The sequence below is a fragment of the Borostomias antarcticus genome (assembly GCF_949987555.1).
Source record: "Borostomias antarcticus genome assembly, chromosome: 24".
Classification (NCBI taxonomy): Eukaryota; Metazoa; Chordata; class Actinopteri; order Stomiiformes; family Stomiidae; genus Borostomias; species Borostomias antarcticus.
The window spans coordinates 15,329,058-15,343,933 of record NC_140257.1 but is presented as its reverse complement, the minus strand read 5'-3'; the positions used below and the strand labels follow the sequence as shown (position 1 = coordinate 15,343,933).

Genomic DNA, 14,876 nt, shown 5'->3' with positions numbered 1-14,876 from the left:
ATAGATGGCGACGGCTATCTGAGGTGTCCTTGAGACTCCCAGAGGTGTCCTTGAGACTCCCAAAACGGGTCATCATTACGATCCATAAAGAGGAAATATGATGTCCATATTACAGCAATATATTTGATTAAATGGGTGTTCAACTATCTTGCTGCTTTTTGAAGAGGAAGAGAATAGAACGTGATTATCATACTAACTTCACATGCATGGGGAATGACTGATGGAAAATGCCTCAATTCTGAAACATACTGAGCGTATTCATATAATCATGATACTTGGGCTGTTGTGTTGTAGATGATGAGATCGTGAGCAGGGTCAAATGGACGGCTCGTGGCAACAATGAGACTTCAGAAGAGGTCTAAGTGCACGTGCAATACACGTGTTATACTGAACATGCATTCTTTCCTGTGACAATCTCTCTTTCCTTGGTTTGACTTCAGTTATCATCGCTCAACAGGCAGTAGCTACTGTATACTGCTCAAACCTCCATTTTGTGTGTAGCTGACTCAGCTTGACTGATGTACAGTATAATCAAATAAGCCCACCTGATCCCCCCGGCCAAGTGTCTTTGAACGGGAACGCGCTGATACCGCTATAATGGGATGTCTGCTGAGGACACAAAAACACTAGGTGAGCAGTAGCTTCAGGACCTTGGGAATAACTTCCAAGGAGTTCTAAAATCCATGAAGTGAATATAAGTCTGCTAAAGTATTTTAAAGGAGTAGTAAAGGGAAAACGCATGTTTAGCCCTGTTTTAAGGTTACTTATGATCATATACAATGGTTCAGATCAAACCTTGACAAAACTAGCACTTTTGAGCAAGTCTGATAATTGCTCTACCACCGTTTTGGTCATACAATGGATGTGGATGGGCACCTTGAAAAATCTTTCAAAAACATTTTAAACTCTCGATGAAGCTCGAGAAGCTCACCAAGGGGGTAATTGGTGTCCGTTGATGTTCTGTCATCAAATTCGCCGCAAAGTATGAATCCTGTAGGGTTTTATTGATCATTTTATGAAATCCATTGACTTGTATTGAAGCGGAACTACTTACGGTAGCTATTGTTATTGTTTATGTTGCTAGGCTACCTAGTTTGCGGAAGCTGCGACTAAATAGTTCTATGCTAGATATTTAAAAAAGCCTTTCCAGATTAACTAGAATCTTACTTTATAGCGAATTATATGTCAGAACGCCAACTAACACCTCTGTGAGTTTCTTGTCTTTGAAATCGAGAGTTTAACATGTTTTTGAATGATTTTTCAAGATGCCCACCCACATCCATTGTATGACCAAAACGGTGGCAGAGCAATTATCAGACTTTCTCAAAAGTGCTAGTTTTGTCAACGTTTTGATCTGAACCATTGTATATGATCATAAGTAACCTTAAAACAGGGCTAAACATGCATTTTCCCTTTACTACTCCTTTAAGTAAAAGTAACATTCATACAGTAGATTGTAAGGGCAGGTAGTAGGCTTTAGGTATTATTCATTGGATTATCCATTGAACAACGGATCATTTTTACTATTAACAATGTAGCGTCCAAATTTCTTCTGTGAAGGTGCCAGATCGGGGCGCTAGCGGGTCGGCTTCATGTCGACGGCCATGTTGATTCAAGAGGTGAGGAGGTCCTGCGCATTTGTTCTCTGCTGAGCCTTTCGACGGCGGCTGGGGAGAAGATTAGGAAATAGAAAGTCATCTCATTAGTGGACAGATTTACTAGAAATTCCTGCTCACATTTCCCATCAAATCCTCTTTTGCCGGCTGCTCAGCACATGCATCTCATGTCGTTCCCTCTACAGGGTTTGGTTTGAGACATTACTGTTTTATTACACATTTATTACATATTTTTGCACATTACCTAATAGATTACAAACATATCATTTGTATATTTGTGACATGACCTACCACATGAGGTGGCTTGAACTACTGTAGTCTGTCCTTGCTTGTTCAACTGATGGGGCATCGAATCCAAGGCTAATTCCAAAGGTTTACCATAGAACGAAGAGACATCCATGTGATGCAAGGGCAACATTTGACCTTTACACATGTGCCGGTAAAATGAAAACGCTTTGCACAAGCCATTGCTCGTATGTTGCAATTTTCTCTTGGCCTTTGAATGTGCTCTCTTGCTTTAATAATGTTTAAGAGGCTTTTCTGCACAAAATGCGGTCTTGGCCAGGCATTTCCATCACAATCCGCCATTGCAACACGTCATAATAATAGGCAAGAAATTGTTCTCTAAATTCTATATTTAGAGAAATTGTTACAAAATCTCACCAAGTCACGGCTATATACTGTAACTCCACCGTGCAGTTCTACAAACTCGCAACAGGCCCAAGTAGGTATAGGATTCAACCGCAGAGCATAGTAATATAATACTAATAGTAATATAAAAGTTTGCAGAGAAATTAGCCGAGATGTTCCTCCTGTGTTAGCGTCTAGACTCAAGTCCCTACGTACTCTGTGTGGTCGTGACATTCACCACGAATCATCAAGATTTTTTAATGGAATTTCACTGCAAAGGAACATACGTACCTATCCAACATATCCTGTTGTGGTATTGATAGACCTTTGCCTTTACTTGCCATCAAAGTGTTGAGAATGACATATTAAGTATATACTTTGACCTGAGTTGACCTTTGCTACCGTCACACGTCACTGATCTTGGTGGATATGCAAAATAAAGGGAAGGAAAATTTTCATCATGAATGACATTTCAAGTGCTGAATAAAGTAAATATTCACTTTCCTCCATTTTCTATTCCTCCAGAAAGGTGAGTCTCTGCACACAATACTGCAGGACGACATGTCCGCCTTTTTCACACCACACGTCTACTGTGACAGAGATGGACGGCTGATGTCTTAAGCAGATGCCTTGTCTTTAGCTTAGTGAGTTAGCGCAAGTCTCTGTACACTGGAGGCCGGTGTTGGAACATACCTTCACTTCCTTAGCCAATGACTTGGCTTCAGCTAGCGGGTTAGCACACGTACAAGGACACCGATGACCACCAGCATTCAGTCCAGCTGCTTACACTTTAATTGTGACAATATGTATTTCCTGCAATTTGCTCACATAAAAGAATTGTACACGTCTTAAGGACGAGGTTTGAGAATCTAGAATGTTTTTGTCGTTTGTCTTGGACGTGTTATGTTTTTTTTCCCCCCCATAGAGCTGGCTTCAACTACAGAAGGTGATACAAGACTCAACAAAGGACGAAGGTTGAATGATGCCTTAGCAGAAGTCCAGTGGTTTGTTTCATTTGGGTCGGTCCCCAACGAGGGGAAAGCCGGATACATCTCTGAGGTGATCAGTTCTTAACGTCACCGACTGTCATCGCGGCGCGGTCTTCGTCTTTGGCCATCAGATAATCCCGCGTGTCTTCGCCCCGTACAGCAGTCTCAGGAGGTAGCCGTGTTCCAGAGCTTGGCTGAAGTCACAGTTCATCTTCATTATCCTCCTTGGCTCTTATTGATTGCGTCTGTCCAGCTCTCCTCGCTGCCCCCTCTTACCTTCACCTTGCGGAATTGCCTGTCACTTTCCTCCCAGCGGTTGCCATAGCAATAGACCGTTTGATCCAACCACAGGCCGAAGTTCTGATGGATGAAAATAGTCCCTGACGAAGAGGATCGCTTCTCTCCCTCCTTCCCTCTCTCTCTTTCTTTCTTTCTTTCTTTCTCCCTCTCTTTCACACACACTTTCTTTTTCTCTATGTTGAACCACAATTGGCCTAGATTGGTTCTGAATACTCACTTGGCCAGACTGGAGAGAGAGAGAGAGAGAGAGAGAGAGAGAGAGAGAGAGAGAGAGAGAGAGAGAGAGAGAGAGAGAGAAAGAAAGAGAGAGAGGGGGGGGAGATAGAGGGAGAGAGGGAGGGAGAGAGGTTATATGAGACTGGAATGGCTGGTTAGAATAGCGAGCTACAGGTTCTGTTGGTCTGTATAACTCCCTATATTTCTAAGGATATGTGACCAACTGGACTCAGACCAGTGAATAGTGACCAACTGGAGTCAGACCATTTTAAACTAGCCCTGGAAAAACCTGTGCTTGTTGAGTGTAAGAATAAGAGCATACAAAGCTAACACAACATGGGATTGGTTCTGCACATTTTAACACATTAAAGTTAAGCACATGCAGTTTCATTTGGATCCAGGATTACTATCATTGTGAGAGTTGGGAAAAAACAACATTGTAACAGCTTAACATTTTTGACCCGCTAATAAGGGTTACGGACAGTGTGGAATTCTACCCTTAACTAAATCTCATTTTAGAGATCACTAGGTAAAGTTTCAAAACATGGTCAGTTGATCTCAGAATTTCCAATTGTCAAGGTTACTTTGCACAAAAGGTTTGTTGTGAATCAGCTGTAGTTTGTTGATTCACTATGATACCACCGTTACCTGCACTAGCATTCCATCAAAATTGTATAAAGTGTACCCTTACGTAAAGCATGAATCAATAAACAAATCAGTATCTCATATCAACTTGTTATAAACTTTGAGGGCTAAGTGTTACCCAGTGTCGTTGATCTTCTTGTGTTTGCGAGGAAAAGTTAGCATGCCCAAGTTGGTGGCTGGACAAAGTGTCCCCACAGACCAGGAGAGTTGAGGTAGAGTCTGGCTCTGAAGCAAACAGACCCTTTAAATCACATACTTACACAACAAATATCCAATCTGGTAAATTGCTCTCTCTCTCTCTTCCCCCATTTCATTTATTTATCAGTCTTTAATCAAGGGTAGTATTCATTAGGGGTGACGTCTTAGGTCTGGACTAGAGACAAGAGTATAGTGCAAGGCCACATAGTGTGGTTTAATTAAATCAAAGCGGAGTAAAATTATGTTTGGGAGGGCTGCAGACTAAAGGGTTTCTGGACGGCCCAGAAAAAAGGTCTGAGAGTGATGTCACTGTAGATGGAGAGACAAAAAGTTTTATCGACCACGCTTTGCAGTCAGACACACTGTAGATCCTGTGGATCCTTGTTCCAGAGAGTTGTGTGGATAGGACCCTTTGCCTTGAAGATGGCGACTTCTCATGGGGCGGCTGTGGCTCGGGAGGAAGATCGGGTCGTCTAGTGACCGAAGTCGGCGGTTCGGATCCCGGTTCATCCTGTCCACATGTTGAAGTGTCCTTGGGCAAGACACTGAACCCCAAATTGCTCCCAATTAGCAGGCTGGCACCTTGCATGGCAGAATGAGAGACCATTGTAAAGCGCTTTGGATGAAAGTGCTATATAAGTGCAGTCCATTTACCATTTCTCCAAAGACATGGACGTGTCCGTGATGTCGTGATCTTGTATACGATGGTGGTGTCCTTCCTGGTTTCATCTCTGTGAAGATGTGTGAAGTCTTTTCTGACCTCTGTCCCATGTGTTTTGTAAATATCAGTAGACTCAAGAGTTTGTCCACTTTTGAAAATATTAAAGGGTTGAGTATCTTGCGTCTTTAAGACTCTTAACATAGTTTGGGGATCAGGATTAGAAACCGTGTGTTAATTCTAATCCCAGCATTTTAGCAATTCATTCCCGAGGCCCACTTTTTAATTGCTTTAAATAGTGTCCATTCCTCTTGAATAAAGAGTGGTAAAGTTCATTGGAGACTATACACACAGTAGTAATACTGCATAGAGTGTGGTGTTCTACTACTAGGATCACAAACATATTTGTTGTGTCTAGAGTGTCTTTGAGGGTCCATCTCAGCAATGTATCGAGTGGGTGAGTTTTTGCGCATCTGCATGCCATTTTTCTGCAACCACTGTGAGCCAGGGACAAGCAAACGTCAGCAATGAGACTTCACAGAACGCTGCTACCCAGCAAGTCCACTGCAAGGATGCGAGGATTGTGTAGTTAAGGTTTTTTAACACTCTTTGCTTTGGGCAAATACTCTTAATCTGATGTATACAGTACACGAACAACAGTGAAACAGAGAGTGAGAGAGAGAGAGAGAGAGAGAGAGAGAGAGAGAGAGAGAGAGAGAAAGAGAGAAAGAGAAAGAGAGAGACCATGGCACTTCTTCTAGTGGAGAGGACAGATAAAGACAGGGTCTCTAATCGTCTGACCACCTACCAACATGTCTGTCTTTCTGCCTGGATGTGAGCTTGTCTGTCTGTCTGTCTGTCTGTCTGTCTGTCTGTCTGTCTGTCTGTCTGTCTGTCTGTCTGTCTGTCTGTCTGTCTGTCTGTTCTTCTCTCTGTCTGTCTGTCTGTCTGTCTGTCTGCACATCTATTTATCTTTTTTGCTTGTCTGTCTGTTTTCATGCCAGTCTGTCTGTCTGTCTGTCTGTCTGTCTGCCTGTTTGAATGTGACAGTCTGCCTGTGCAAGGCAGTAAGAATATCCCCCTAAGGATAGAACTATCACTTCTCACATCTCTGACAACATAACTTAGTGTCTGTGGGCATCCAAACCACACATGAACCATGCTCTGAAGCTGATGAGGATGGATGTAGTCTAGGCAACATCAACTTCATAAATTCCTGGGTTAGGTGGGAGGGGTGTTGGCACAAGAATTACCATCAAAACGATCTATTTGAATACCAAGTAGTTTTTTTCAAGTGAGCCAATCATCCAGTTCACTCAAGTCTCCACACATTGATGACCTGCGGGCTTATAAGAATGGAGCCAACTCACTCATAAGCGTCCACTAAAGCTAAAGCACACAGTCAAAGTGTCTCAGGAGCAACACTCCGCACCAATGTGCGCGCGGGGCAGTGACAGAGAACTGGCTGAGCGGCACCTGCCTCTATAGCGGTCGTGCATCTTTTTTTTTAAAGGTAAAGAGAAACGAGAGGCTTGGTAGAACCGAGCATAACAGAGCATAACAGGGGAGGAACCCTAATCTACGACCTCGAGCGAATTAATCCGGCGGGACGTGATGCTGCTGCTGATGATGAGGAGGATTGCGCTCGCGGGGCTCGTGTGCCTGTTCCTCGCGTCCGCCGGGTCCGCGTGCGGTCCAGGGAGGGGGTACGGGAAGAGGAGGCACCCCAAGAAGCTCACCCCCCTGGCTTACAGGCAGTTCATCCCCAACGTGGCCGAGAAGACTTTGGGCGCCAGCGGCAAATACGAGGGGAAGATCACCAGGAACTCTGAGAGATTTAAGGACTTGACTCCAAATTATAACCCTGACATTATTTTCAAAGACGAGGAGAACACCAACGCAGACCGTCTTATGACACAGGTAGATACGGTATCTTGGGATATTTTTGTGCTTTCTAATCCGCTATCTTAATTAATGACATGCTCGGTTGAAGACGCGTCTAGACTACAGCCTAAATTGTTTTTTCTTTAATTGCCTTTTCAGACCACACAGTAGCCTATAGTCTGACTGACATTAATTGCCAGTGATTGTCGGTGTGATGTAGTCGGGAATCAGTGTAAAACAAGTAGTTTATGGAGCGTATCTGGTTATTTTGCCAGTGAACCGTGATGTTCGTCTGCAGTTGGGTTTATCGGAGCGTGATGAATCAAGACACGTCACTGCGAATGCTCTGCGCACGAGGGCTGCTAATGGGAACGTTTCTCGATAGTTAATGGTGTTATCAACTTCAATAGACTGCTGCTCAGACAACCCCCCCCTACCCCACCACCACCACCACCCCTCTCTCTCTCTCTCTCTCTCTCTCTCTCTCACACACACACACACACACACACACACACATACACGCGCACGCACGCACGCACGCACAAGCAGGCAAGTCATGCGTTCAGCATCATCTATTGATCGCACAGAGGCATCTGTTCTGATCAAAATAAGATGAGCAGAAATCGTTCGTTTTTAAACCAAACGAAAGTACATTAAGGAATAGCCGCTTTCTGATAAATGAAATAAATCATCGATTCATGAGTGACGCATATTCTGTCAAGTCAGTAGATCAGATAATTATGCTGTAGGCCTACATCATTTGATCATTAGATTCATATCTGAATTGTCATATAGCTGTTTAAACTGTTACCTCTTGTCTGATCAGTTATCTGCAGCTGAAACTAATCTTGCCAAAATTTTAATAGGGCCTAACATGGTTTCGATCGATTAGGCCTATCTTCATGGTTTAAGTCTACTTTTAACAACCCGGACTGGTGTTAGGCTATAGAAGCCAACTTAATAGCCTTAATAACTGTAATGTCTCAACCAGGAATCGATTAACTAATTTTGGCTGCGAAAATAATTATTTTTTTGTAGCCTACCCTAACTAATTGAAAAACGTCTGATTCCTTGAACTTCCTCTGAACTTTTCGCAATATAGGCTAAGCCTAAATATTGATTTTTTTTGTGTTACTTCAGGCTTACACGCAGCGAAGCATGGTTGATCCTCTTTGAATCCCTATCACTTAGGTTAATTATAACATCATTACCCTAGTTGCAGCGTTATAATGCAGTTATTAACCGGTTACTATATGCTAATCAATAACATGTGCCTCCTTTTCAGAGATGTAAGGACAAACTGAACTCTTTAGCCATTTCAGTCATGAATCAGTGGCCGGGAGTGAAGCTCCGCGTGACGGAGGGTTGGGACGAGGACGGGCACCATTCCGACGAGTCGTTACACTATGAGGGACGCGCGGTGGACATCACCACGTCTGACCGGGACAAGGGCAAATACGGCATGCTCTCCAGGCTCGCGGTGGAGGCGGGGTTCGACTGGGTCAACTATGAGACCAAAGCCCATATTCACTGCTCTGTGAAAGCAGGTGAGAGAAGTCTGTTCTTGTTGTTCACTCATAAATGGTAGAAGAAATCCGCATATCTAGACTACTTCAGGCTATAACGAATAGTCTACGTAATGACATCAGTGTTATTATAATACAAATGCCTCCTATTACTCAGTATAAAATGTAGACTTTATTATTTTGGCTATCCGTCTTATTATTCGTTTGTTGGTCATTTTAATGGCTTTTAAAGTCGAAATATAGGCATAGCCTAAGATATACCTAGCCTATAGCCTATGCATGACAGTCTAATCATGAAAGTTATTTTGCAAACGAATTTTGGGTTGGGGAAGTAATTTAGTTTACATTGTAGTGGCAATGTTAATTTCTGTGGTCATTTTCCCTCAGAAAATTCCGTTGCTGCGAAGTCGGGAGGCTGCTTCCCAGGACAATCCTCAGTGATCCTCGAAGATGGTCGTAGAAAGATGGTCAAAGATCTGGTAGTTGGCGACAAAGTGTTAACAGCGGACCAAGACCGAAATATTGTGCCCAGCGATTTCCTAATGTTTATGGACCGGGAACCAAAGACATTGAGAGAGTTTTATGTTTTGGAGACAGAGGAGCCTCACAGACAGCTGAGACTAACGTCAGCGCACCTCGTCTTCGTCATCAACGGTACCGACAGCGACCCGACAGCTGTGTTCGCCAGTAGCGTCATACCGGGCCAAAAGCTCCTAGTGGTGGACGACGCTCTGGAGCACCTGAGGGCAGTCACCATACAACGGATTTACCTGGAAGAATACGTGGGTTCTTATGCCCCGGTAACCTCGCATGGGACAATCATAATTGACCAGGTTTTGGTGTCGTGTTACGCGGTAATTGAAGACCACAAATGGGCACACTGGGCTTTTGCACCGGTCCGGTTTGGTCACGCGTTTCTGATCTTGACTGGCCTGCTGGGGGCGGACGAGCCTCCCGGTGACGGAATACACTGGTACTCTGACATCCTATACCACATTGGATCGTGGCTGCTTGACAGCAACTCTTTTCACCCGCTTGGAATGTCTCAAAGTTGAGAAAATATATTTTTTTTCCACAGACGCGAATGCTCTTATAGCCTAGATGGACAAACTGTGGGCCGTTGGAGATAGAAGCTTCTCATCTTTATTTATTCTCTTCCGTAGGCTATCCTTCATGAAACAGTCGACATCTTTCGTTTAGTGTGAAGTTGTGAACAGTCTGTGAAGAATCAATTTCATAACAAAATTAGGCTTAAAACAAACAATGACAGTTCAAAATGTGCAAAAATGTGAACGGAAATCTGTACAAATGTGATCTGATTGTAATATATTTTCATGGATAGTAGGCCTATGGCGTCAATAAATTATATTTTTATACACTGAAACACCAGCCGGTAATATTATGCGGCAATTTCGTCTAGATTCTTGAAAAACATATATTGCATGTCATTTTAATATCCTTACATAACCTAAAGCTACAACATCAAAATCCTTTAGCCTACATGTGTTGTTATAAAGCCTATGTGTGGAACTTTGGCCATTCCCTGTAAAACTAGTGACCTTTAGTTTTTAGGGCATCGAAGACGACATTTTCCAGGTGTTGTGATGCGCTGGTCTCTCTTCCTCCCTACTCCACGGTCTCTGTCTCAGGTATCCTGGGCTCGGGCGAGGACACGATACGGTGGAGCCTGGCCGTTCAAACATGGAGCAAGTGAGACCTCTAGTGGCCAGAGACAAGAACTCATTTCATAGAGCTGACGAGTACAAGTTGTCATGTTATATATGATAATAGCCTATTTTGCACGATGCTATTAGTAGCCTACTTAGTCCACACACGGATAGTCGTATGAACGCACCAAGCTCCATAATAAAAGGAAAGTACACTCCGGTCACAGTGTGCTTATATAAAGATTCATATTTCGCAAGTAGCCTAATACTCATCAAAAGGTGCTATAGGGCTGTATAACGATTTATAACACATGAGAACCATTTGAAAAAGATTCCAAATCGAAACATTTTGAGCTTCATAAGTTGCTGTCAGGAACCCTAGACCGTTATTTCTGACCCGGTTTTATATAGGCTAAGGTTTTATAACCTTACCGAAAAGTGTTATAGACTATGGAACCTTCTTTTCAAGGGGTTCTTGAAAATAATGTTTTACAAAACCGTTCTATGCAGCACCCTTTTTAAATTGTGGTTTGACACAGCCTAGCCTACATCATAATGGCAGTTGGGTTTAACAGATGTCTTGGCAACAACTAAATCCATACGTTACACAACCCAATCAATACTGCTGAGCCAGACCCAGGCTATGCATATGGATCAGTGCTTCGTTGTCATCGTCAGACCCGCACCCCCCAGTAGGCAGTAGGCTGGCTACACAATCCGATCAGAACAAAACAGTCTGGTGAACATTTATGGGGAGATTAGGAGATTCCGTGTGGGGAGATTAGGAGATTCCGTGTTAGATGGATAGTTCAATATTGACCACTAGGTGGAGCTGTGTACCAGAGCAAAATATGGTCCAAGGAGAAATCAAAGGCTTCCCTCCTCCCACCTACACCGGCTCCTCACCGCCTGGGCTCGGCCCCCAAAACAAGATTGAGGGGGGAAATGAGTAGCCTATTAGATTAGGTAAGAACGAGGGCATTTTAGAAAGCAACGTGGAGTGACTGTCATCTACCAGGCTAGGCTATTATCGGTCCACAGCCATGTTCAACTATGGTAGTCCTTCCACATGGAAACATCCACCAATGCCAAGCAATTAAACCCCATGTATATTTGGGTTTTAGTCACACTCAGGGCCACTCACTTCCAAACAACCTTCACCACTAGTAGCCTCATTTATTAATTAGCCCCGTGATTAGGGGGCTATAGGTAGCAAAATAGCCTATTGCATATTATTTAGCCTATGTGAAAAGGTGTAGACCTATTAGGCCTTAATATACTCATACAAATCTGAATTTATGGTTAGGCCTACACTTAATCTCTTGGATATCAATCTTCTAGTTGGCTGCGCGTAAAGGGACAGGAGTCTCCATCAGAGGGGTTGAATTATTCTCTTAATAGGCCACAGCCGTGGGTTAAACTCACCTGTTTTCACAGTAAATTGCACTGATCGTATCAACCTCGCGGATGAAAGGCGGGCCTGACAGCGTGATGCGCGCGGGGGCAGGTTTGACCTACCTGAATGGGTCCTCACCGAAGTCAGCAGGATTTTCAGTCGGACACTGGCAGCCGCTTGATGAACGAAGCCCTTCAATTGACACGACACTGACGGGCGAATGTCCGCTGCTCTCTCCCCTCGCTCCCTCCCCTCGCTCTCTCCCCTCGCTCCCTCGCTCCCTCCCTCCTTCTCACCCGCTCGTCTGTTTGTCTGGCACCGGGCGGCGCGCGGCCCATCTGGCACCGCCGCGCCCCCGCGCCACGACCAGCAGTGCGCTGCTGAGCCAACCAATTTAGTTTGCCCTTCTGGTGTGTCTCGTGATGTTTCAATACATGCGAGATAAGACGCGCATTAAAGGATATTGCCAGTTGAGGTTTTTGTTTTGGAACTCGTCTTAAGCTGCCGCCAACCAACGGCAGCTCTCACTGTCCACAAACAAATTCCACAAACATGCGCGTAGCCTACGCGTAATTCGCGCTGGTTAGCTATCCCAGTGGAGTGAAGTGTCTCAGCTCAATGGCTCACTGAACCACCTCTATTACACAAGCTGCCCCAGTGTTGTGCGTCCGTCTGACCTTCCCGAGCTGCATATGGCCTGTCCTTTTCTCACTGTGAGCCCCCTACCTGATCCTTAATGAGAAGGCCCAGAGCACTAACACGCCACGTGAACTCATGTAAGCATCCACCCAGTCCCACCACACACTTCTCACCCCCATTAGGTTATCCACCCCACGGCTGCACTCAACACACACACACACACACACACACACCCTTTCCATCCACACATGTGAATTTCAAACACACACACACAGACACCAGCCACACAACACTCACCACACCAGCCACACACACACACACGCACACACACATCACAACAACCACACGCACCACACCAACCACACACACACATCACAACAACCACACTCACCAACCCAACCACACACACACACAGACACACAGACACCACACACACACACAATGCTCACCACACCAACCACACACACGCACACACACACACACCAACAACCCACACCACACAAACCACACACACACACACACACACACACACGCACACTCCTCACCACACAAACCACACACAACTCTCACATCCACCATTGCTTCTGTTGCATCAGGTTCAATCACGTGAGCCTCAAGTACTTGGAAGTTAGTTGTGTGTTACGTAAATGTTAAATTACCCATAATGCCTATCGACACAAAGTGTCCAGAATAATTTAGAAAACATTCTCTCAGTACCATTGAGCCTTGTGTAACAGACGCTTTCAGCAGTGAGACAGTCACAGTGAAAATATTTCCATCATCCTTATATGTCAGACTCCTCGACTACCCCAATCATACTCACCAAAAGACAGGTTTTATCCTGAAGAGACAACCCTTGACAACGTCACGTTATACCTGATAAAAAATGTATTTCCCTTATCTTCTGCTATAAGCCTCTCAATCCAAATCCCTGGTAATGGCTGTGCTTTCTTTATTCTCCACAGCAACACACACTCACACACACCTACACACACCTACACACACACACACACACACACACACACACACACGCACACACATACCTACACACAAACACATGCACACACACACACACACCTACACACACACACACACACACACACACCTACACACACACACACACATACACACAGCTACCTACTAAAATAATAATTGCACACCTTCAGGGGCTGACGCATATTGGTATCTGAAGGATATTTGCGACTCTAGAGAGAAGACAAGAAGAGGAGAGACGTGAGGAGAGAGAGACGTGAGGAGGAGAGAGATGGGAGGAGGAGAGAGAGGGGAGGGGGGGGAGATAACATTGTTAAAGGCTGCTGAGACTGACAGTAGAACAGAAGAGCGGCGTCCCTCGGTATCCTCCTCATCCCCCGGTCTGCGTCTCAACCGCCAGGCACCTCGGCGTCGGACGAGACGTCATCGATTCTGCTGCCTCTCGTTATTTCCCCACACGGGCTTCCATCCTCCAGCACTCCCAACACTGACATTCTGTTATCTTCATTGCCAGTCACACACACACACACACACACACACACACACACACACACACACACACACTGGCAGTCATTCAGCTCTCCTCGCTGCTAGACAAGACCATGGCCCGTTCATTCACCTGGGATGACTGCATATGTTGGAATCAAGCACTGAATCCAACACGCGTGTGATGTGATTTAAATCACCACCATCTATGACATGACGTGAGGCAGGATGATGGTTGCCGTGCAGTGCTGGCAACAGGATTACTACCTGATTACTGTAAACATCTGGCGCTTCTCTAAACACCTCCAGGCTAGTTTCAGCGCCAGACCCATGAGAGCTCTTTCGCTGATACGTGCGCTACGCTAGCTACGTTACCGCATGCTGCAGATCTCTCTATGGGTCTAGGACACTTCATGCGAAAATCTGGTGCTCAAATCCTGGCAATTCATTGGTTTTGCAGGAATCCCTGCGACACCAATCAGTAACGACTTTCGCGATCAGGCGTTCCCACCCATAGATATGCCCCGCCCATCTAACCTGGGCTAGCGTCTCTCATTTGCTGCTACGACCTGTCACTCTTTCAATTCTGACCCGTCGATACGCCCTCAGAACACCAGCTAGGGTGGAGAAGTGGCCCAGACTCTATTATGTAGTATGTGGAGCGCATTGATTGAACGTAATATTTGAGTCTGGAGAGAGACTAGCTTCAGGCCAATCAACTGTGTTCAGTGCTGGTCCTGAACTTCTCGGTTCCACTTTCACTTAACTTCTTTCCAGGAATCCAGGTGAGTGAGTGAGTGAGTGAGTGAGTGAGTGAGTGAGTGAGTGAGTGAGTGAGTGAGTGAGTGAGTGAGTGAGGTAGCAAACAAGCTTGTGAGTGAGTGAGTGAGTGAGTGAATGAGGTAGCAAACAAACTTGTAAGTAAGTGAGTGAGTGAGGTAGCAAACAAGCTTGTAAGTAAGTGAGTGAGTGAGTGAGTGAGTGAGTGAGTGAGTGAGTGAGTGAGTGAGTGAGGTAGCAAACAAGCTTGTAA

At 44.9% G+C, this 14,876-nt stretch overlaps 1 protein-coding gene across 1 annotated transcript; it reads left to right on the top strand.

Moving 5' to 3' along the window:
- Window positions 1-6,881: 6,881 nt before the first annotated feature.
- On the top strand, window positions 6,882-9,717 carry shhb (sonic hedgehog signaling molecule b; the record flags this gene model as incomplete). The annotated part of the gene is made up of 3 exons (XM_084458387.1): window positions 6,882-7,172; window positions 8,422-8,683; window positions 9,050-9,717. 3 exons carry the CDS (start codon window positions 6,882-6,884, stop codon window positions 9,715-9,717), a joined length of 1,221 nt encoding a protein of 406 aa, XP_084314513.1.
- Between the last annotated feature and the right edge of the window lie 5,159 nt (window positions 9,718-14,876).